The sequence below is a fragment of the Zootoca vivipara genome, chromosome 3 (genome assembly GCF_963506605.1).
Source record: "Zootoca vivipara chromosome 3, rZooViv1.1, whole genome shotgun sequence".
NCBI lineage: Eukaryota > Metazoa > Chordata > Lepidosauria > Squamata > Lacertidae > Zootoca > Zootoca vivipara.
Genome location: NC_083278.1, coordinates 53,772,940 through 53,797,704, shown reverse-complemented (window position 1 = coordinate 53,797,704; position 24,765 = coordinate 53,772,940). Strand labels below are relative to the sequence as shown.

General features: G+C 41.5%; 1 protein-coding gene across 20 annotated transcripts in view; it reads left to right on the top strand.

The window, feature by feature from the left end:
* The window catches only part of TRDN (triadin), a 166,150-nt gene that overhangs the window by 69,001 nt on the left and 72,384 nt on the right, over nucleotides 1-24,765 (top strand). For all 20 annotated transcript variants that reach the window (XR_004692212.2, XR_009557338.1, XM_035109215.2 and 17 more), the window contains one exon: nucleotides 19,182-19,247. Coding sequence is in view for 18 of the 20 variants with exons in the window: in XM_035109215.2 (XP_034965106.1) it covers nucleotides 19,182-19,247 (66 nt within the window). In the remaining 2 variants the exon portion in view is untranslated. The remainder of the gene's footprint in view (nucleotides 1-19,181; nucleotides 19,248-24,765) is intronic.

The following is a 24,765-nucleotide window of genomic DNA, read 5'->3' as shown; positions in this document are numbered from 1 at the left end:
AGCATATCAACTAATGGCTATATTATTAAAGCTCCTAATGCTCTTTTCTATAATTGCATGCATTGACATTAATGGCAATTTAAAAGGTGACACCAGGGGAAACGTAAGAAAGAATTAAACCATTTGCCTTAACCATCCATTGGTGTGGAATTTATATCTTTTGCATGCATTTATGCCATAGAAAGGATGGGATATGTGTAAAGTTAAGAGGTGGTTTGGTTTAAATTTCTTTATGCCATCTTCAAAAGTGTAAAGAAAATGAAAAAGCCCACCATATTTAAGCTTACTCCTTTTGTTACATTCAGATCTTAATCATTCATATGAAACACATCTGTTAAAAATTTAGAATAGGATATCCAGCACAAAGAGTGTATTCATCATATGTCACTCCAATGTTCACTGCTGTTAATTTGTGATGGTTGCTGGTTAGGATGGTTTTGATTGCTGGAGCTGTCAGTGAACTTAAAGGCTTATGGTGACTGAAGGCATCAAGTGAATGCCAGACTCTTAGAAACTTCCATCAGGCATCAGCTTTGAACATGGGCGTAGGGTATGTATCAATGAATGAATTGTATCCTGTGATGAGCTTACCACCAGAATGAATGGCGAAGAAAGAATCTGCCTTTTTGCCCATGTGAAATATAAATAATCTTTAGACAAAACACCCATTTATGAGATTTTGATTTTTGAGCCATTACCACTTATAAAGAAGGTATGCCCAGTCACTGAATATGTTCTAGGAAACTGTTCAATGAAAAAATTTGAAGAAAATTATTCAAGAAACCTGAAAACCACTCAGATCCTTTGTATAATAAATGTAGCTGTTAGATGTGAAACAGTTGCTATTCATGATCCAGGAGCAGCATAGCTACTTGTCTCGTTGATTTCAATGGCACTTTTGAATGTCTGTTCCACAGAAAGCTGGCCAAACTGAACAATCCTGTGCATGCTTGCTCAGAAGTAACTAAGTCCCATTATGTTTCGTGGGGCTGGCTCCCAGGTACATAGGATTGAAGCCAAAAATGTCAGAGCCAGGTGTCTAAAGTGAGGCTCCCAAATCTTGGCAAAAATCAAGTGACTTGTTCCACCTTATCAGGACCCAGATACTACTACTTCCACCATTACAGTAGATTCCTCCATTTATTTTTGCTAATTTATTCTTACCAAGTTAGCAGTAATTAATGCCTCCTAAATGTATTGCTTTTGTACTATAGACATTTCACAGTTCTTCATGCTGTGTAAAAACTGAAGTTAAAGAAGTTAAAGAAATTCCTTCTAGTGGTTTATCCAAGACTGCACACATGCAACAGGACTTCCATTTACTTTCCTCCCCTAACCCTATGGAGACATTTTGGGGGTTTTGGGGGGAGGGCGCTGGAGAGGAAGTTCTGTTGCACATACAGAAGGATACAACCTGGCATTTTGTTTTACACTGTCTTGTTCTTTTATATTTTCTCCCCTCAAAGAAAAGTATAAGGTAGCATACAACAAATAGTGCAAATAGATTATTAAATAAAAGATAATAAAGGATGCCAATATATTAACAGAATTCTGAAAATGCAAAATACCCCAAAAGTCAAGCCCAGATAAATTACTGTAAAAATATGCTGAAACACCTCAATTAGCTTTTGCATTGCAAGGTCAGGCTACAGTGGTTTTCTCATGGGATGTATTGAGACATCTTATTTTGCTATACAACTTTTTTTTTGACCTGCAAGACATTGTCTTACAGGATTTCCTCCCACCACCACCCTTCCAAATGACACAAAGACTTTCACTCACTTGCATTCAGAAGACTACTCTCCTCCTACCTAAAACATTCAGCATCTTATTTAGCACTGGGGGAAGTGGTGGTGGTGGTTTGAAAGACGTGTCTTCCAATATCAACTCAGAATCAGAGAAGCAGAAACCTTCTCTTATCAAATATCCATTAACTTACCATTCCTCCTTTGTGGAGAGTAAAAGAATGTCCAATGTGAATAATGTCGTCCAATGGTCCTCTTCTGCTGTCTTTGAGAGGAACTACGCAACAAGATAATGTTGATGTTTTCTCTTCGGGAAGCTATCTACTTCACTTTTCAGGTAAGGAAGCATGCTACTCTGATATAGCTCATATCTGAGACTGCACAAAAGCTACAATGGAGAAAAGAAAACAGGTTTGTTCACCTGTAATCATTTGGTTTCCTGTGCAATCACATCATGGTCTCCTTCCCTCTCCTAGGTCCTTGTTGAATTTCTGCCTGTCGTGCACACAAATCCAACAAGAAAAATATATGGCTCTCTTACAACAAATGTGTATATGTGTACATTTGACATGTGCCCTTGTTTGCTTCTAAAAGAAACATTTCATTTAGCGTTCAGTTTTCATATGACCTTAAAATTACCCATGGTGATTCAGTTCCTAGTAATCTGAGTTGCTGCCTGCCATGGGAGAGTGTTGCAGACTTTGATTTCTTGCAGTCAGTGTAAATGAATAGGCTCGAGGCTGCACTTAAATTCTTCCATGTTAAGCTACTGCCTGGCTCAGTTAGACATGGGTTATAAGAGGTGCTTCTAAGGCATGTGAGAGATCTGTGAAGAGACTGTAAGTTAAAACTGATGTTTCCTACAGGTTTACCGTAATTCACTGGGGGCGGGGAGGGGGGACTTTGCCTAACATTTTATCCACTTATGTGAAAACAAAAAAAGGCTTATAGCTGCTTTTAGATTCCTCATTATGTTGCTGACTCTTTGTGACCCCATAGACCAGAGCACACCAGGCACTCCTGTCTTGCACTGCCTCCCGCAGTTTGGTCAAATTCATGTTGGTGGCTTCAAGAACACTGCCCAACCATCTCGTACTCTGTCATCCCCTTCTCCTTGTGCCCTCAATCTTTCCCAACATCAGGGTCTTTTTCAGGGAGTCTTCTCTTCTCATGAGGTGGCCAAAGTACTGGAGCCTCAGCTTTAGGATCTGTCCTTCCAGTGAGTACTCAGGGCTGATTTCCTTCAGAATGGATAGGTTTCATCTTCTTGCAGTCCATGGGACTCTCAAGAGTCTCCTCCAGCACCATAATTCAAAAGCATCAATTCTTCGGTGATAAGCTCTCACTTCCATACATCACTACTGGGAAAACCATAACTTGAACTATACGGACCTTTTTCAGCAAGGTGATATCTCTGCTGTCCAGGATTGTCTTTGCTTGTCTCCCAAGAAGCAGGCATCTTTTAATTTCGTGACTGCTGTCACCATCTGCAGTGATCATGGAACTCAAGAAAGTAAAATCTCTCACTGCCTCCATTTCTTCCCCTTCTATTTGCCAGGAGGTGATGAGACCAGTGCCCATGATCTTAGTTTTTTTTATGTTGAGCTTCAGACCATATTTTGCGCACTCCTCTTTCAATCTCATTAAACGTTTCTTTAGAATCATAGAGCTGGAAGAGACCACAAGGGCCATCCAGTCCAACCCCCTGTCAAGCAGGAAACACCATCAAAGCATTCTTGACATATGCCTGTCAAGCCTCTGCTAATTCCTTTAATTCCTCATCACTTTCTGCCATCAAGGTTGTGTCATCTGCATATAAATTAAATAAGCAGGGAGACAATATACAGCTTTGTCGTACTCCTTTCCCAATTTTGAACCAATCAGTTATTCCATATCCAGTCCTAACTGTAGCTTCTTGTCCCACATAGAGATTTCTCAGGAGACAGATCAGGCACTCCCATTTCTTTAAGAACTTGCCATAGTTTGCTGTCGTCAACACAGTCAAAGGCTTTTGCGTAGGCAGAGAAGCAGAAGTATATGTCTTTCTGGAACTCTAGCTTTCTCCATAATCCAGCGCATGTTTATAATTTGGTCTCTGGTTCCTCTGCCCCTTGGAAATCCAGCTTCCACTTCTGGGAGTTCTCGGTCCACATACTGCTAAAGCCTGCCTTGTGGAATTTTAAGCATAACCTTGCTAGCGTGTGAAATGAGTGCAATTGTATGGTAGTTGGAGCATTCTTTGGCACTGCCCTTCTTTGGGATTGGGATGTAGACTGATCTTCTCCAATCCTCTGGCCACTGCTGAGTTTTCCAAACTTGCTGGCATATTGAGTGTAGCACTTTAACAGCATCATCTTTTAAAATTTTAAATAGTTCAGCTGGAATATCATCACTTCCACTGGCCTTGTTATTACCGTAGCAGTGCTTCCTAAGGCCCATTTGACTTCACTCTCCAGGATGTCTGGCTCAAGGCCAGCAACCACACTACCTGGGGTATACGAAACATCCATATCTTTCTGGTAAAATTCCTCTGTGTATTCTTGCCACCTCTTCTTGATGTCATCTGCTTCTGTTAGGCCACTTTGCTTTCTTGCATTTCCTTTTCATTGGATGGTTTTCGTTGCTGCCTCCTGTATAATGTTACGAGCCTCCATCCATAGTTCTTCAGGCACTCTGTCCACCAAATCTAAATCCTTAAACCTGTCCCTCACTTCCACTGTGTATTTGTAAGGGATTTGATTTAGATTGTATCTTACTGGCCCAGTGGTTTTTCCTCTTTTCTTCAGTTTAAGCTTGAATTTTGCTATAAGAAGCTGATGATCAGCTCCAGGTCTTGTTTTTGCTGAGAGCTTCTCCATCTTTGGCTGCAGAGAATATAATCAATCTGATATCGATGCTGCCTATCTGGTGATGTCCATGTGTAGAGTCGTCTCTTGTGTTGTTGGAAAAAAGTGTTTGTGATGACCAGCTTGTTCTCTTGACAGAACTCTATTAGCCATTGCCCTGCTTCGTTTTGAACTCCAAGGCCAAACTTACCAGTTGTTCCTTTTATCTCGACTCCCTACTTTAGCATTCCAATCCCCTATAATGAGAAGAACATCCTTCTTTGGTGTCATTTGTAAAATGTGTTGTAAGTCTTCATAGAATTGGTCAATTTCAGTTTCTTCAGCACCAGTAGTTGCTGCATAAACTTGGATTACTGTGATGTTAAAAGGTCTGCCTTGGATTCGTATCGAGATCATTCTATCCTTTTTTAGATTGCATCCCAGTACAGCTTTCGCCACTCTTTTGTTGACTATGAGGGCCACTCCGTTTCTTTTATGGGATTCTTGCCCACAGTAGTAGATATGATAGTCATCCGAACTGAATTCGCCCATTCCCGTCCATTTTAGTTCACTGATGCCCAGGATGTCAATATTTATTCTTGCCATCTCATTTTTGACCACATCCAACTTACCAAGGTTCATGGTTCTTACATTCCACGTTCCTATGCAATATTTTGGTATCTGAAGAAGTGTGCATGCACACGATGTGCATATTGGTATCTGAAGAAGTGTGCATGCACACGAAAGCTCATACCAAAATAAAAACTTAGTTGGTCTTTAAGGTGCTACTGAAGGAATTTTTTTATATTTTACTTCGACCCAGACCAACACGGCTACCTACCTGTAACCAATATTTTTCTTTGCAGCATTGGACTTTCCTTTTGCTTCCAGGCATATCCACAACTGAGTGACCTTTTGGCTTTGGCCCAGCCGCTTTCTGAGCTCTGAATCTACTTGTACTTGTCCTCCACTCTTCCTCAGTAGCATGTTGGATGCCTTCCGACCTGAGGGGCTCATCTTCCAACGTCATAACTTTTAAATGCCTGTTGTTTTTGTCCATGGAGTTTTCTTGGCAGGGATACTGGAGTGGCTTGCCAGTTCCTGCTCCAGGTGGATCACATTTAGTCAAAACTCTCCACTATGACCTGTCCATCTTGGGTGGCCTTGCACGGCTCATAGCTTCTCTGAGTTATTCAAGCCCCTTCACCACGCAAGGCAGTGATCCATGAAGGAGATTCCTCATTATAGGTAACAGGAATGAAACAAAGCTTCAGATTTTCCAGATCATATTCAGACCTGAGTAACAAATAAAATTGGAATTACACGTTGTGGATCTAAAACATGTTGGGCTGCTTCCAAATGCTACAGATACATCTTGTGATCACTGCAAAGCCCTAGTTTTTTTGTTTAGCCACTACATTTGTATCCCACTGTATCACCAAGAAGGTCAGGGTAATTTGTGTGGGGTTTTTTTTTTTTAATGTTCACATAAAACATTTTAGATAGAGAAATGGTGAGTTGCCCAAGGTCACCCAAATCACTTTATGGTTGAGCTGAGATTTCTACCCAGGTTTTCCCAATCCCAATGAGACTTTGCTAACTGGCTTTCCAGTATCCTTGCCAAAGCTCTCATTTATTTGATGGCCCATGCAGATTACAAAATTGGGGATTATTTGTTGGTTTGACATTTTGTCTTTTACTCTTTTGATACCATGCTGGGATCATTTCTCTGCACATTCTTAAATCTGTCTGAAAGGGAAGGCATAATACAGAATAATTTCAAGCACATTCTAGGAGAAGCATAGAAAATTAAGACTTAATCACTGAATCATTTAAGTCTAATCAGGTATTATTTATCACGAACCATTCTTTCTGTAATTACAATTGCCAGCACCAGAGACGTTTCTTTATATTTCTATTCAGTTATGCAAAAAAAATCAAAAAGTGGCTTACTTCGTGTCAACCCTTTTTTGATCACAATTTGTCAGGAAGTACTTCTGCGTAAATCCCATTGAAATGTAGCAGAACTGCACCCAGCTCCTATTCAGTTCAGTGGAGCTCAGGCAAAGAAACATCTCCGCATATTACGCCCTGCACTGAAGATCTTTTTTGACAAAGATTTCTTTGTTTGAAACATTTATAGCCCACCTCTCAAGGCTGCCTGCTAACAGTAGTAAGTGAAAAACAAAATGAGAAAAAGCAGCAGAGTACAAACAAGATAAAAGGTAGCCATTAGTGTGAATAGACATCCTCATGAGATAAAAACAGCCCCAATGTAGCAAGTTAAAACACAAATCAGTTCAGAATCTTAAACTGTTAGCATTCCCAAAGCCTTCCTAAATATAGCTGCCAATTAATACTTCATGCATGGGATGAAACCAACAAGAGCTTATGCCTTTAAAAAAAATGTTTTAAGGAGCCACAAGACTCTTTGCTGTTTCTCCTACATAGGTTTTAGCTATCCGGTGGAAAGTCGGTGCAGTCACTAAATAGACCTTCTCTCTGGTCTCAGCTAAGCATACATCTGGGAATGCTGATGCACACAAGAGGAACTCTGATAAATAGAATAGCAGGGGGGAGGACCTGGTATGGAAACAGGATTTCCTCAAATGTTCTGCTTCCAAACCATAAAGTTTGCCAATGAATTAGAAGCCACTAGAACCCAGTGCAGTTATTTCTATAAAGAGTGTGGCCCACTCTTATTTATTTTTAAATATAACAACCCAGGCAGCGTTCTGGACTAATTGCCGTTTCCGAATACTTTCCCTATGTAGCCTATGTGGGTGCATTTTTTACAGAAGTCCAGGGTGATGTAACACATGCTGTTCTGGCTAAAACGGCAGTTTTCAAAAGTCACAGTTGTCACACTAGCCTCACTTAGGTTAAGGCATTTCTGATCTTGTGGAAACAAACAAACAAATTATTATTATTATTACTTTATTAGTATTTTGGGGAGCTTTTAATGTGTGACATACTGTTGCATTTTTATATCTTCTGTTGAAAGGCACCCAGAGTGGCTGGGGAAACCCAGTCAGATGAGTGGGGTACAAAAAAATTCATTATCATCATCCAAGGTCAGGGTTGGATCCAAGAAATCTCCCAAATATGAACCTACATTTCTTTATGCCATCTAACAAAGATTGAACCCCCATGTCTGGATCAGCTCTATTGAACAGGATAAGCTTCCTTGTCAGGGTTAAGCATCAGTTTGTTGCATCTGCTCAGTTTGACATTCGTTTGGCACCTCAGCAGCCTCCCTAGAGAAAGATGAAAAGGAGAGAGAGACAAAGAATGTCACTCAGATATTGATAGCATTGAACTCTATATCCCTGAATGATTTCCCCCAGTAATTTCATGTAGATGATGATATGATGATGATGATGATGATGATGATGATAATAATAATAATAATTTATACCCCGCCCATCTGGCTGGGTTTCCCCAGCCACTCTGGGCAGCTTCCAACAGAAGGTTAAAAATACATTAAAACATCAGTCATTAAAAACTTCCCTAAACAGGGCTGCCTTCAGATGTCTTCTAAACGTCTGATAGTTGTTTATTTCTTTGACATCTGATGGGAGGGTGCTCCACAGGGCGGGCGCCACTACCAAGAAGGCCCTCTGCCTGGTTCCCTGTAACTTCGTTTCTCACAGGGAGGGAACCACCAGAAGGCCCTCGGCGCTGGACCTCAGTGTCTGGGCAGAACGATGGGGGTGGAGTTAAATAAATAGCAGGGGACAAGTTGCAACCTATTGGAACCACATAGGCCAGTGTTCAGGGCATCACATACCGTGTTTCCCACATTTTAAGACACCGTCTTATTGCTTTTTTCCCTCAAAAAACCACAGGGTGGCTTATTTTTGGTGGCATGTCTTATTTTTTTTACGTTATTACAGTTTTTACAGCACCTTAAGGTCTTCTTAGCCGGGCCAGGCTGCTGGCTTGGGGCACTGCTGGGCACTGCGCGCCATGCTGCTGGGCTGTCTGAGCGCTGCTGGGCGCTTTGAGCAGCTGGGCGCTCCGCGCGCTCCAGCAGCCATTTCCAGGCGGCGGGACGGCGACGGCGAGGCCGCTGGCTCTGGCGCTGAGCTCCGGGGCTGCTCGGCGCTCCGCGCGCTCCAGCAGCCGTTTCCGGGCGGCGGGGCGGCGGAGCGTCGGCGGCCGGGTGGAGGCGAGGCCGCTGGCTCTGGCCCTCAGCTCCGGGGCTGCTGGGCGCTCCGCGCGCTCCAGCAGCCATTTCCGGGTGGCGGGGAGGCGGCGGCGGCTGGATGGAGCTGAGGCCGCTTGCTCTGGCGCTCGGCTCCGGGGCTGCTGGGCGCTCCGTGCGCTCCAGCAGCCGTTTCCGGGCGGCGGGACGGCGGCGGCTGGATGGAGCTGAGGCCGCTTGCTCTGGCGCTCGGCTCCGGGGCTGCTGGGCGCTCCGCGCGCTCCAGCAGCCGTTTCCGGGCGGCGGGGCGGCGGCGGCTGGATGGAGCTGAGGCCGCTTGCTCTGGCGCTCGGCTCCGGGGCTGCTGGGCGCTCCGTGCGCTCCAGCAGCCGTTTCCGGGCGGCGGGACGGCGGCGGCTGGATGGAGCTGAGGCCGCTTGCTCTGGCGCTCGGCTCCGGGGCTGCTGGGCGCTCCGCGCGCTCCAGCAGCTGTTTCCGGGCGGCGGGGCGGCGGCGGCTGGATGGAGCTGAGGCCGCTTGCTCTGGCGCTCGGCTCCGGGGCTGCTGGGCGCTCCGCGCGCTCCAGCAGCTGTTTCCGGGCGGCGGGGCGGCGGCGGCTGGATGGAGCTGAGGCCGCTTGCTCTGGCGCTCGGCTCCGGGGCTGCTGGGCGCTCCGTGCGCTCCAGCAGCCGTTTCCGGGCGGCGGGACGGCGGCGGCTGGATGGAGCTGAGGCCGCTGGCTCTGGCGCTCGGCTCCGGGGCTGCTGGGCGCTCCGCGCGCTCCAGCAGCCGGTTCCGGGCGGCGGAACAGCAGGCCTCCTCGGCCAGGCAGAAGCAGGGCCGCTGGCTCCGGTGCTCCTGGGTGCTCCAAGCTGCTGGGCTAGAAACTAGAAACTGGGCTAGAAGCAACAGAGGCCCGGCCGCTGGCTCAGCTCTCCGCCCGCGCTGCTGCAGGCATGGAGATACACTATGTCTTATTTTCGGGGTATGGCTTATCTTTCGCAAATGCTTAAAATTGCTGCCCTGGCTTACTTTATGACTACGTATTAAAAAGGGGGAAACACGGTAGATGTCCTCCAGCACCATCTTTTGAGAGTGCCCAACAAGCTTCCCATCCCAGTATTGGAAACCCTGCAAGTTATGATGGTGCTCTCCTTCAGATTCAGAAAATCACGTGTTGACTCAGGAGTATTGCTGGCAGGTGTGGCATCACTGGCTGAGTGGAGCTAGTCCCACAGGTTCCCCGCAAAAGCCCCTTCACAAGTTTGCAAGTGAATGCCCGAAGCAAGCTTCAAATGTATGTATGTTTCTAACAATAGTCGCTCAGTTTGCAGAACCAGTGAGTTGTCAACAGATATATATGCTCCTTATAGAAATAATGATATGTGATCTGCAACAGATGTGTGTGTGTGATTTTCTCCTACCTCTTGCCAGTGCTGCATAGCAGTTGCAGTGCTGGGCTAGATCTAGAGTGACCTGTGATCAAAACCCTGTTCAGCCATGACTATCACTGGGTGGCAAGGGACAGCCACTGTCACTCAACCTGATCTACACCATAGGGCTGCTGTGAGGATGGAATGGGGAAGATCCAAGCATGCTTGCAGAGCTCAATGAAGGAAAGATGGGATCATGATGCTGATGATGACCTTAATAAATTGTACCCCAGTTAAGCAGCCCTGGCTTTTACAGCTTAGTTCTGAAAATGAGTCCTGCTTACTGTGTTTTCTTTTCAGTTTAGTGAACTTGCCATTAGCTAGCATTGGCAACTCCATAAGAAGATGCTGTCTTTTTTTCAGTACTGCACATAGGCTTTTGTCATTTTTGAGCAGTGTGAGCATGATGAAGAGTGCTGCTTATTAGGGCTCTTCTGCCAGCAAAGAAGGCCACTGGAGTGCAGAGGGGACGAAGAGAAAGGAATCCTGGGGAATCAAATGACATCCTCTTGTCATATTAAACCCATCTTGTTAGGATTCATGGAATATTTTCTAGCTATATAGAAATTCTCACCACTGCTGCTTCACATTAGCTGCAGAAATAGTGTCACGAGCAATTGTTTCAACTTGTGTCATTTCTTCAAAACACTGCTTTGCTCTTGTAAAGTTCATCTTCATTGTGTACACCTGCTCTCTTTTGTTTATGACTTAAAATAGTTTGGTCTTTCATGGTAGCTTCATTTATATTTGCTTAGTGAAGCTGACAGTTCACACCAGAGCAAAAGATTTGTGTCAAGTAGTGCCTAATTGATCCTGTAAACTGCAATATGAAAGTCTAGAAGGCTGCAGTGCACAATAATAAATGACATATTATGTGCACCATTCAGGAAATACATTTGAAAAATGTATCCATCAGCAATAATTATCTGAAGAGATTAGCTCACATCTGGGAACAATACTATATATGAAATTTATTTATGTTCATCTTCTCATTCTAAATATGCTTTACAACTATAGTAGAATATATTAATATAATTATTCAGAATATAAATGCCCCAATCTAGCTCTAGATCAGTGCAAATGGCCCAAGAGAAGAGTTCAGGTCTTGCACTAAGGATCTAGGTTCTTCACTTTAAAGTGACTGGATCTTCCCTTAAAAGAAAAATGGACTGGAAAAGGTTTCTACTTGAGACCTTGGAGAGCACCAGTACATCATAGTGGGCTAAATAGACCAATAGTCTGATTTGGTATAAAGCATGCTAATGTGTTTACGTGGCATAGAGTCTGCATGCAGAAGGTCCAAAGGCTCAGGGCTCAACTTAAAGGCTCTCATATAGTAAGGTTAAGAAAGTCCTTGAATAGCCACTGCCAGTCTGAATAGGCAATAGAAAGCTAGATTAGCTAAGGGTCTGCCTTGGTATAAAGCATTTTTTAAATATATCTCTGTGTTCACTTGTCCACAATCGTGCTTTATTCCTGTCTCCTGCCATTTAGGGAGTGGATGGTACACCAATCTTTCCCCCCAGAATCTGCCTGGAAGTTTCTGAAAGGTTGGGCTCAAAGATTTTCTTTTTAAAAAAATCAAACGAAACATACTGAATATTTTGATGGTCAATATCTAATCCCTCATATTGGAGGCAGGGGTCATCCTATTAGCATGCTTGCGTGCTCCCTGGTAGATAGCAAGTGTACCAGATTATAAACGTTTAAATGATTAATTGCATTGCTGCTTGTTATAGCTGAGCTTACCAGTCCTATTACAGCATCCCCAGGATACACTGACCTCATGGAACATTAGAGGTTGCGATACTGTAATATCAGCAATAATCTTTTTAATTAAGTGCTTGGTTCTGAGCTCTACAGAACAGTTGGTTGCAATGGGAGTTGTATCTACTCTGAGCCTCCTAAAGATAGCCATAATTATGAGTTCCTTGTTTTTCACCCACCACTCCACTTTTAAACTACGAGAATATACTGCATAATAGTTAGAAGCTGAGATTCTGTGATACAAAGTTAGTCAGAAACTTATGACTTGCCATTATTTAAATAAAAGTGTGATGTCAGCTGAGAAGCTAGACTAAGAAGTATTGGCAGTTTGGTGGGAAAGCCTTCCCTGTACTGTATCAGAGAAATTGTGGATGGCTGTTAACTTTATTCATTTATTCTTCATGTTCTTGGAGAAAGTATCTGCAAATGTTTGCTTGTTCCATTGCATTGAGATGGTGCATTGAGAAAGCATGGTGATATACTTGAGTACCCTCTTTGGTTTGGCTTCTACTAGGCCTTACCTTTCCATGTATCAGTTCTAACCCAGCTCCTCTCTTCAGTCATTCAGGAATATGCCTTCCATCTGTTGGAATTCATCAAACAGGAGTATATTGGTTTTCCACTCTTTTCTTTCTACGCACCATCCACCCAACTATGTTTCTCAGCACTGGACATTTTCCTGCCATCCTCACCTGTATGTCCAAGTGCCTGCCTGCTATTTCTGCTTGGATAGTTACTTCATCACTAACAAACAACACCAAAGAATGTGTTTCTCATCTTCCCTTCAAAGTACCCACCCCCGGTGTGCATTTTGTATACATTGACAACATCAGCACCATCCCCTTTTGGCCAGGTACGAAGCCTTAGCTTTACCTTTGATTACTCCTGTCAAAAACCTGACCACAAAGGAGGACTTGAATGCCCCTGTTTTACTGGATTTTGTGGGTTCTAAGACCTCCACTTGTGAGATATGCCAAGGAGGTAATTAGCTGCAACGAGTAACCCTAAATTGTGCTTCCCATCCTCAAGGTAGACACCTTGGAAAGACCACTAATGAAGGTGTACTTGGTTGCTAGGTTTCTTTCTACATTCTCAATGTATATGGTCTTCTGAAGATCATTATTGTTACCTGAAGATGTAGCCATGTGGGGTTAGATTTGAGCTTGCAGAGTTATTCCAGTCTAGAACCTTTCACCAAAAATGATATTTTTACTGAGATATAAAGGCATTAATAAATGCAAACAATTTAGAAATGAACATAAAAACTTACTATAATTATAATTTCTCTCTCTGGAGTGAAGGTAGTTTTCTGAGGAGGCCCTAAAAATGACAACTCCCAGAGGTAAGCAGCCTTTTACCTAGGTGGGTGATTTCTGAAACTCCTCTTAGGCCCAGCCTTTCTTTAGAGTGATCTTTCCCCCCTTGGCAACTCTTTGGACAAGCAAGGCTTGTAGGTTCAGGCTTGGTGTATTTAGCAGATTTAGGACCAGCCAGAGTTGACATTAGCTTTGAAGATGGGCTGTCATAGTATGTTTTAATTATGCAAGGCAAATTAGGCAGGATAGGAATAACAGAACAAAAATTATGCTTCAGTGTCCAGTAACAAGAATCAATGGGTCTGCTATGAGTATGACTTAGGGATATTGCCCATAGGGTTTCAAATCTTTCAACATGGTTGAAAATTGCAAAGGCTCTAAATGGATATGTTTTCCACAAGGTCCTGCTACAATATGAATGACCACCACTTATCTTTCTGATAAACATCTGATTGACTACAATCTTATTAACAGCAGGATTACTAGTGGGGGTGGTCATCCTTTTCTTACATACAGCATGGCATTAATGTCAAGGACCATTTAGACATGTACTGCAATGATATTTGTATTCCACTTTCTCAGTTCTCAGTATGGTTGTGAGGTAATTTAAAACCGTGCTTTGAACCTATTCAGGGGAGGGCAAATTGACTTAGGATATCCCCTTTAACATATTTAATCAAAAGAATGGATAAAATATTAATTCAGCTCTTCTATTCTGTGTCTCCTCATCAAAGTGAATAGAGAGACATTTAATAACACATGGAAACATAAGATAGGCCTTTTATCAGGATAGAAGAGGGCCCTCTCAAAAGGAACATTTTGACCTAAGGGTCTTTTTTCATCTGCCAAGTTGAAGGTTTTTTCTGTTTTCATTTTTATATATATACTTAGGCCCTAAAGCAAACACCTGTAGGTGCTAGACCATGTCCTCTTCTGGGGAAGTTTAATGATCAGCCATCTTTTTTCATTATTGGCTTACTCAGCCTTCTGAGTATCAGCCCTTTATCATCTTCCATAAAAAATTAATTCTGATTGTGTAATTTATCACATTTCTTTCAGATGGCAATGGGCAAACTAATTGGGCTTTAAATAATTTTTTATCAAACTATTTTTAAAAAAAAAAAAAACCTTTAGCTCAATTTCTTTATTAAAACTTTTCCTGAAAGTCACAAGAGACCTCTGCTCACCTGTTCTCATCTGTCCTCGGAATGGTTCACACTTGCTCACAGTCTCCTTGATATCTACATACTTGATTACTGAACACTCAGTGATTTGCAGCTGAATATGTAATCCGCCTCCTTTGAAAGAACCATGTTGGATTAGGTGCCCGATTATAAGAAATGTCTGAGGAGTTTTATGTAGCAATGGGTCAACTCCTTTTGGAACTGGCTTCCTCAGTGAGCATTTAGCTTTTGGGGTATGCAGGCATGAGAGAACTCATCTATTTTCTTACAGTTCTCTCCTAGCATGTAATTTTGGTACTCATGGATGGTGCCATATCTGTACACTGTCAAGTATGGTGCCTAGCAATTCAAGCATCACCCTAACTCCTAAACCAAACAGGAATAAAAGATGGTTCTAGATCTGAATTGGATACAACAATCATAGAAATAGTGAAAACAGCTAAATGCATTTGATTGAAAGAAACGAAAAATACTCATGTAATATAAGACTTGGTCAGGTGGTCCAGGCAAGCAGTTCACAGTAATCAACAAGAGTTTGGGCAAGAAAAACCAGTCTGCACATACCTACTTCACTTCATGTTGCAGTAATCTAGGATAGTTTCAGAGTAAAACATCAGAGCTTTTGCATAAGGGCCTAAAATGCAGCTAGTTGGGGGTGTATGATCACCTGATGCCAGAAGGCACGGCGCAGAATACTATTTGGTTTGTATTCTGAACCAGGTAATTAGGTTTGGGTGACATCATTAGTCTTCCCTATAGCAAATAATTCATGCATGCACATAATTGCTTCAGATTTACTCACCATTAGCTTTCAAAGCCTTCCAGTCTTGCTTTTAAGACATGGGTCAAAATTCCTCCTTAATTATATTCAGAAGTATTCTGATGTGAGATATGCATCTGTAGAATGGGCTTAGGCAGCTCTCTGTGGCAAAGTTGGATGACATCTGGTTTAACTCTGCAACAACAAAGTTCTTAGTTTTGCCATGGCCTGATGGTTTTTGGTAACACAGAGGCGGGTTTTCCACTGGTGGCACCAGTATTGCAGCAGAATGACCTCTCTGCTGTAATACAAGAGGCACCATCAGCATTGGCATCCCACCAGCTATTTTTTGTTTGTTTGTTCTAAATTATTTTAGTTGCCATACATTTTTAACTGCCCCGTTTTGTTTGTATTTTAATTCATTATGTTTTGCTGTTTGGATAGAACTGTTTGGTTGCGTATTTAAATTATGTATGTATTTTATAATTGATGTTATAGTTGTAAAACACTTAGAAGCCATTCTGGTGTGTAAGCTGTATATAAAGTAAAGTAATAAATAACACACACACACACACACACACACACACACACACACACACACACACACACACACACACAAGCCTGTAAGCTTCTATGCAATATTCCAAAGTATAAAAGTGTGGGAGGTTTGTTAGCTTCTAGAGTTCTCCAGTGAACATAGTATCACACAGGAACATAAGAAGCTGCCTTCCACCTAGTAGGGCCACTGATCCCTCTAGATTACTACTATCTACACTGATTGGCAGCAACTGGAGGTGGCAGGGACTGCATTTTGGATCTTTTGCATGCAAAGCATGTGTTCTCCCCTTGAGCTATGCAGCCTTTCCCTGTTAATAACAGAAATAAAACACTCTTGTAGGAGCTTTATACACCAAAACGGAAACATACATGCTTTTTAAATAAATTTGGATATAACATTTTTATATGAATTGCATGTTTTGTGTTTTATGCAAATGCAAACATGAATTTGCATGGGTTTGGCGAGTATGCACCAAGCAAAGTGCAGTATTATAACTACTGGCCCAATCTGCATTCTGTTTGGTTTGATGATAATGTAATAGCTCCGCTGAACATTAGGATATTAGAATGAAATTGGCTACAATTATTCCCATAATTCTGTATTTCAGGTCCAAATAAGCATCCTTCCTCCATCTATGTGTTTTAAATCGATTGTAATTAAACATCTGCCTTGAATGTGGGTGAAATTTGGTATACACATTTAGGATATAATTCTACAGTTCAAATCTCAACTCAACCTCTGCAGAAAAAAGTCCGGGGGGAAAGTAAAATAGGTTCCCTTGCAATATTTGTCTTGAAGATTGAGGTATTGAATTAAACAGTGCAATCCTATAGATATCTATTCAAATGAAAGCTCTGCTGAGTTCAGTGGGACTTACTCCCAGGTAAGTGTGTATAGGATTGCCTTGGTGTGTGTTCAGGACAGCATTAGGAATTTCAGATTAAAACCCTAGATCAGACATCCCCAAACTGCGGCCCTCCAGATGTTTTGGCCTACAACTCCCATGATCCCTAGCTAACAGGACCAGTGATCGGGGAAGATGGGAATTGTAGTCCAAAACATCTGGAGGGCCGAAGTTTGGGGGTGCCTGCCCTAGATCAACTGTCAGATCTATTTTCAAAATATGTAAAGCACACCTTTGTTCATTCATTATCTGCCCTGAAGGCTCGGATGCCAGAATGAAAGTTGATAATGTATATTTACAAAATAATTTTCCACAAATGTGGGCATTTAAAAATATTGCTATGTGATGATAGAAGCAAAGCTTCTGAAACTTTCTACTTTGCTACTCTGTTAAAAGTCCCTGCAGAAACATCTGCTATAAAAGTGCCCTAGCTCTGCGTCCATATTACACCATAGCCTTTGGGTCATAAGTATTACTATTCCTTTTGTGAGTGGCACCTGTTTTCAATATTTATGAAAATATTGCTAAAGGGTGATATATCTGTTTCGAAAAAGAAAATACAAAAGGAGTAAGGGGGCACCACATCGCAGAAAGATGCATGAGGCAAATCCAACAAGGTGCAGGAACTACGGTACCTATTTATTGCCAAACTGGCTGCCAACACATCTCAAATGTACAGTAATTGGGGCTGGTGGGATGGTGAAGAATCGACTTTTTAATTGTAATTATCCTCCGAGCATGGAAAGAGCTATTTACTAGCAGAGAGCAAGAATATTCTAGTCCCATGGATTGCTATTCAGAAAGAAGCTATTACTTCCTGTTTTGTTTTATTGAAGCCCCAAAGGATATGGTGTGTTCAGGCATTTGCCTGAACCTCTAAACACTGTTATCAGTGGAAGGAGGAAGGGGCACATACTTAAGCTCCATTGCTAAATTCTCACACCCATTAGAGATATCTTTCACCCCCGACCATCTCCTTGTTGAGCAGTGTAAGGTCTACAGGTGGCTTCTGCTCAAGCTCACTTGGACATGACTAGAATGCTGTGCAACAGGAGACCCAGCTTTTGTGGAGAGTTCTACTCTCCCATGGTCAGCACAAGAAGGCTGGGAACTGAGTATGGTGCATGCAGGGACATTAGGATGGGGCATGTGTGTAGGTGCCTGCCCCGAGTCCGTAGATACAGTTCACATGTTTGGGCAAACACCTGAACATGCCTTAAGCCTGTGGTTTATTTCAGTTTTTCTCCAAGCTACTGCCCTATAGATGTTTTTGGACTCCAGCTCCCATCAACCCCAACCAGCAGGGCCAAAGGTCAGAGGTTATAGGAACTGGAGTCCAATAACATCTTGAAAGCACTAGGTTGGGGCAGGCTGACATAGGACTCAGCTATACAGCTACAAATAAAACTAGATGGCAGCACTGAGCTATGCCAAATTCAATGTACTTTTCAAAACGTTTTTCAAAAAAGCATTTTAACAGCGTTTTTGAAAAAATATATGTGTACAGTAGATTCCACCATGCTGTACAATGATCCAATGATGCATGGACACCTGTGGGAAATACATTGTTTTCTCCATTGCATATTATTTCATAAGCGTGATAAATGGAGTTGGGACTCATTCATGTTCCTTCTTCTTTCTGTGTGATGTAAAAAGCTGTCCTGAGAGGAACACGCCATCTGAACATAACATAGCAGCCCATTAAATCATCATAGCGCTATAGTTCTAGGCAGAACAGTATGCATAATAGGAAACAACTATTACTTATTATAAAAAGTGTACAGTCCACTGGATATTGGTTAATTAGACTGGCCCTTTATGTTAAAAGCAGAAGAAAGTGTACTGTCGTTCATAAAAGGCGACACGAATGTGAAAGCGTTTTATTATATTGATCTTTTGTGTTCTTGACTCAGAGAAGGGTTTGAGTAAACACTTACAATTAAGAAAACAAGAGTAAAGTTTAAGAGATAATAATATGGAATTTAATTAAATGTAAGATGTAATTTGAAGAAAATTTGGTTTAAAAATGATAAGAATATAAGAGTGTGCAATTAAAAGATGAAAAACAAGAGGGGGGAATCAAGCAGAAGTAACAAATTGTTAAAGAACCAGAAGGAGAAGTTGAGGGAAGTCACGGGGTGGGGGGAGTTTTAATTTCTATCTTCTTTGTTTATATGATAAATGTATTGAATACTAAAATGTAAAACCTAATAATTTATTTATTTTTAACGATCTTTTGTGTTCTTTAGTCCTGAAGAAATATTGAATGGCAAATAATTCAAAAAATAAGTTTCTGCTGTTTTACTTCTGCGATTTCTTGCTTAGCAATCTGAAAGGCAGAACCGATGAGTTCTGTTTGTTCTGCCATTCCATTCCATTGCTGATAGGTATTTAGTAATAAACGCAAACAATTCAGAAGAGAGTCCAAGCTGCTCAGAGACTGTTAAAAAGAAAGTGCTGTTCATGCGTACTTAAGTAGGCACTACATTGGAAATAATGTTTTCTTTGTTGATCAATGTTTCATTCCTGTCTTATGTGCAGGGCCGCCTCCTCACCTTTGGTTTCCACAGACCCCAGCAATGACACCTGCAATCCCCGCTGTTGAAGGCAAGTTCAGTTTCTGTTCTTAAAAAATTTCTCATAGATCCTTATGGGGAATCCTAACCCTGCTTTTACTGAGGCCAGCCTTATGCACTGTATCCAGTGTTGTGTGAACAGAAATGAAACTCACACAATGAATGACTTTCCCATAAAGTCTCTCTGGCTGTTTAGGGGGTTCTGCTGAACATTGTGGGCTACGCCTTGCAGGGTTGCAATGGAATCACCTCAAAATCGTGATCCTTGAGCAAGTAGGGCAGGTTCCCAACCCCCTTTCAGTTGGATTCCTCAGATAACATAGTCCACCATGTTTGCCTGCCTGCCTGCCCTGCTCCGCCACTCTGGGATGACTTTTCATGGGGAGTACAGGGAGCTGAGACAGGAATGAAAATGGCAGCTAGTCATGATGGTGATATTATGTCTAGGATCGAAGACATTGTGCCTTTGAGTAGCATCATGAGCAGGAGAGTGCTACTGTGCTAGCACCCTGCGTGTGGGCTTCCCCCAAGCATCAGGTTGGCCACTTTGAGAAGCAACTGCTGGACTAGAAAGGCCTTGTTCTGCTCCAGCACGGCTCTTCTGATGGCCTTAACCCTTGCACAATCCGCCTTCTGCTCACACAGTATTAAGAACAACTTCAGGTGGTTTTAACAGTTTCAAGTTATACAAGTAGATCCTCACTCATTTTTGCTACTGCATTCTTTAGACTGCATGCTGGAGATTAACAGCCTTGAATATTTACTTATTTTAGCAGTTTATGCACCACTTAATTACACTTGACTCTAAGCGCCTATATTTTTCAATCAATACCGTACATTATTTTTCTCGGCGGTTTTAGGAGCTGTATCCAAGAGTACCCCTTGTGGAAGGTGATTATTCCCCTCTTCTTTCTGTAATTCCCTGTGCTGCCACCACCTGATCTGTTCCAGAGGGTTGGGAAACTCTGTGGAAGGTGAAACAGGGTGCTACAGAAGAAAGAGTGAATTTTCAAAAATCCACTCATTTCCCCCTTCCATTCACAGAAGCTTCTGCTGGATCAAAGAGGTTTCTATGAATAGGAGGACAGCACAGATTCAATTGGATTCAGTCTGAAAACAGTCACCATTTGCTGCTTCATAGGTTAACTGTAAAACAGGCTGGCCTTGTGACTGACTTTATACAATTCTCTCATTGAAGGTCTGTCATAGAACTGTTTTCTACATGAAGGCAGCCTGTATGTGTCTTCAACCTTTTCACACCCAGGATCCACATTTAGGTTGTGGCTATTGTCAACATGTCCTGTTTAGTGAGATTCCCAGAGGCACTTGATTGACTAATTTGAGAAACAGGATGTTGGACTACATAGGCCTTTGGACAGCAGGTGTCTTCAAATATTTTTATTGATGAGGGGAGGACAGCAGCGTATTTAAAGAGCATTTTTTGCAATTATATTTCACACGTCATAATAACTATGGCAATGTTGTGAGCACAGTATAGTCACCCTCTTTAAAGTGAGGGGATTTGTATGTAGTACAAAGGCCCATTTCCCTGGGTCAGATAATAGTTGTTCAGTGTGCCCTTTCAGGAAAGAAATAATAGGGTTTGCCTGGACGATAATAACATGTGTTCTGAACTACAGATGTCCCATGCTAAATAGCAAGCCCTGACAACCCTGTTCAAATTTGTATTGAAACTGCCCCCTCCCCAAAAGAAAAAGATTCTGCAACTTTTAGAGAAGTTTATTCTTTTGCCAAATCATCCTTGTAGCTATAAACGTTTCCTAATGCTTCACTGGAATCTGTCGCATTTTAATTTGAATCCATTGCTCTCCTGTCCACGGTGGGTAGAGTGAAAAACAGTTCTCCTTTCTTGACAATATTTTAAAACTACCAGCATATTCCCTCTTAATCTTCTTTTTCTCTAAACTAACATACCAAGCTCTTTCAGGGGTTCCTGATGTGATTTGTCTTCTAAACCTTTTATTATCCTCATAGTTCTTCCAACTTGTCAATAATGTTCTTTTTTGAACTGTGCTCTTCAGAACTGAATACAATACTCCATCTGTTATCTCCCTCATCTTTTCAGCCTACTCTCTTCCTACAATTTCCCTTCCTTTAAATTTTGTGCAATATCTGTGAAGCTACTCAATTCTCTTTCATGTTCTGAGGCTTCATTTTGCAGCCTACACAGCAGCAATATGCCTAAACTTCTCAGGGTAAAATGGCCACAGGGTGTGAATGTGCGAGACATACCGGTACATCATATACGCTACCCTGTGCTCTTTGAAAGATGGGCAAGAGGGAAATGAAATAAAATTTTGTTGAAGCATTGTGAAAATCCCCCTTCTGATTTTTTAAAATCATTTAGAAAGATTTATATACCACTTTTAAAAAAATCTAAGTGGTTTTTGTAATAATAAATATTTATTGAAAATGAAAATGAAAGCAGACTGCTTTTCTTGTAATGATCAGCATGGTTTAAAGGATCATTTATCTATCTATACACATTCTCTATCTACTATCTATCTATCAATCATCTATCTATATATCTAATTAAAAATCAAGTTCCTCTGACAGGCTGTCCTATGGCTAGAGCAAGGATAAAACCAATCCTTGATTCCCAGTTTGAACCTTACAATGTCTGGTGTTAAGCAGATTTTTTTTCTTGTTGTTTTTGATGGATGCAACTGTTCTGCTTCTCCTCTGCTTATTAGCAAATCCATATCCTTTAGGAACTGAATGCTGCTGTTTCAACCTGTTTGTCATAATAATAAATATACATTTTCTTGAGATGTAATCACTACTTTAAGTTTTAAATTTAATGAAAATTTATATTTAGTTTCTATTCTTGAGAATTATGACTTCTGCATCTTCTTGAGGAGTTTTAGCCATTATTGAATGAACAATGTATGTTTCATACCAGTGGTGGCTGTATGCAATCGTTTTAGCTAACTAATGCATGCAGCTGCAGTAATGGTGAACGAGGCATACACAGCTGAATCCATGCGCCTTGTAGAAAAATAAATGGGCCATATTTTCGTCCCAAGAACTCAGTTATCAGAAGTCAATGGGATTTATTCAAGAATGGAGAGCCAAAAGAAGGCAATAAATGAGCTCCCTGCAAAATATGACATAAAGAAAAGCATGTTGCGTAGAGCTGGTTGTCTGGGGCTGTAGTCCAGCATTTAAGTTTGAGAAAAAAATGTGGATCATATGGATAGTCTACGTAGGCATAGTCTGGAATTATGAAACACTATGTAATAATTCTAGAGACCAAGAAAGAAAATTTAGTATTATCTGGAACAAGAGTGACACTTTGCATTTGAAAAGCTCCAAGCAAAGATGAACAAAATAATGATTAAAAATGGAAGGATAATTATTTCTTTGAAAGCGAGCATTAACGAAACAGTTTGCTGAACTGGCATACAAAATTGTAGGTTAAAAAAGCAACAAAATAGATGAGAGAGAAATGACAGTTTTCTTCATGGAAAATAGAGCATTTCTGACATTGAGCTCATTGAGGTGGGAGCTACACATGTGATACAGGACTGCCACTGAAAATGGCACCTCTCTGTCAAGTACCCCCCTCTTCATGCAGCAGGCAATTTGTACCTACACCCCTCTCTATCCCACATTTTGGCAAGCAAGGGGCTTTATCTGAGTTTAAGGACACATTCCAGCCAGGCAAAATATCCAAGGAGGGTGCAAAGCTGGGCTGGTGAGGAATGCGGCCTGAGCAGAAGCCCTGAAGGAAAAATAAGAGAGGTTTGGTGGAGTATATTTGACTCCTGAGCCTAGATTTGCTCATCCCTGAGCTAAGACAACTGGCATATTATAGGACATTTGCACTCCGTTTGCTAATATATATATTTTTAGTGCACAGTTTTAAACCTCCCTGGGACTCAGTTGCCTAACACAAAGTGGATTTGTAATACAGAATGGAAAATAAAAATTCTGCTGTTCATGTTCTCAGTCAAGCAATCTACAGTCCCTTAAAGAAAAAAAAATGAAGTGAAATGTCTGAAATTGAATGATATGTTAACTATTGTCTCATTACCGAACAGCAGTCTTGTCGCTTACTGTTTCAGTTATTTGTGTGGTGTGTATGTGTGTCTATGCATGTGTGTGACAAAGCTTATTATATACCGTATATAACATACTTCTTTATACAGTTTTCTAAGACCGTGTAGTTCTATGACAGCAAACAATAGCTGTTTCAAGCATTTGTCATTCTACAGCTTTTGCTCTTGCAAATCAAAGTGATTGATTTTATATTTTGATTGGCAGGGGCAGCATGACTTATATTGGGAAATTTCCATTTCAAAGCATTAACATTTACAATAAAAGGCTCACAGATTGCCTTAATATTTCTGTAGTTTAAAAATAGTTATTTCATAAGTTTTGGGGATTTTTTAAAAAAAAAGAAAAAGAGAGAGATGATAAATGCATATATAATCATACTATTGCAAGTGTTGGACTTGTAAAATATCAGGATAATTGTACTGCTCACATTTGCAGCAATTTCCCTTACCTCATTGCTAACAAGAATTGAAATGATAGTGCTTTTCATGCAGGGCAATTCATTCTAAAAAACTAGTATAGAGATGCATACAGAGTTTGGATTCTAGTAAACTATTTTTGTGTGACATTAGCAGTATGTGTGCATATTATGCCCTATTTTTACATATAATAAATCGGAGAGAGCTGACACACAGTGAGGAGCATGTCCACATGCAAACAATATCTACATCAGGGGTGGAGAATGGTTCTGCCCTTTAGCGCTGACATTCTCCCTGCTTTAACTCCACGACTTGATGTTTTTGGGTGGGGGAAACTCCTTTGTTGCACTGTCCTGGGCTCTGTCCTCAGGATCCCCACCTGAGTTTGGGGGAAACTTATACCGCCTATTGCTCCACTTTCCTTCTCTGGCGTTGGGACTGCCTCAAGTTGTCAGGAGCGCAATCCCTCACCCGTTCGCTGAGCACGCTGCTCCGGAAGTGTTTTGAAAGACTCTGTTAATAGTAATACATTTCATTTCTATCTTCCTGAACTTTTTCATTTCTAACTTCAAAGCAATATTTTATCAAAAGCTGAGCTAATATATAAAATATCTCCCACAAAATTCTCTCCGTAACGGTTTCCAGGGATTTTGATAAGAAGCAAAAGATAAGTGCTGGATGCATCAAAGACTTAAGTGAACCGGACCACCTTGTAGGCCCTTTTGGCATTCACTCCTGCCTAGTTTAGTTTTGCTTCTGGTTATCCCCACCCCCACCACAACAACACAGCATACTGAGGATAGCTTTTTTTCAGCACCTTTCTTACCTCCTCTTGCAGATGATGGATGGGCAGGCAAGCTCTTTTAGAGTCAGCATTAATGTGACTGACTACCTGTATCATCTTTGAAGTTTAAGTGTGAAAATACAGATCCTTGCAGTGCGTTTCTCCAGAGAGGGTCTCGTTTGTGTAGCACCATGCCTTGTAACTCAAGTGCATTGCTATATTTAGAGTTTCCCATCACCAGCAGATCAACAGGCTGTTGTTACACT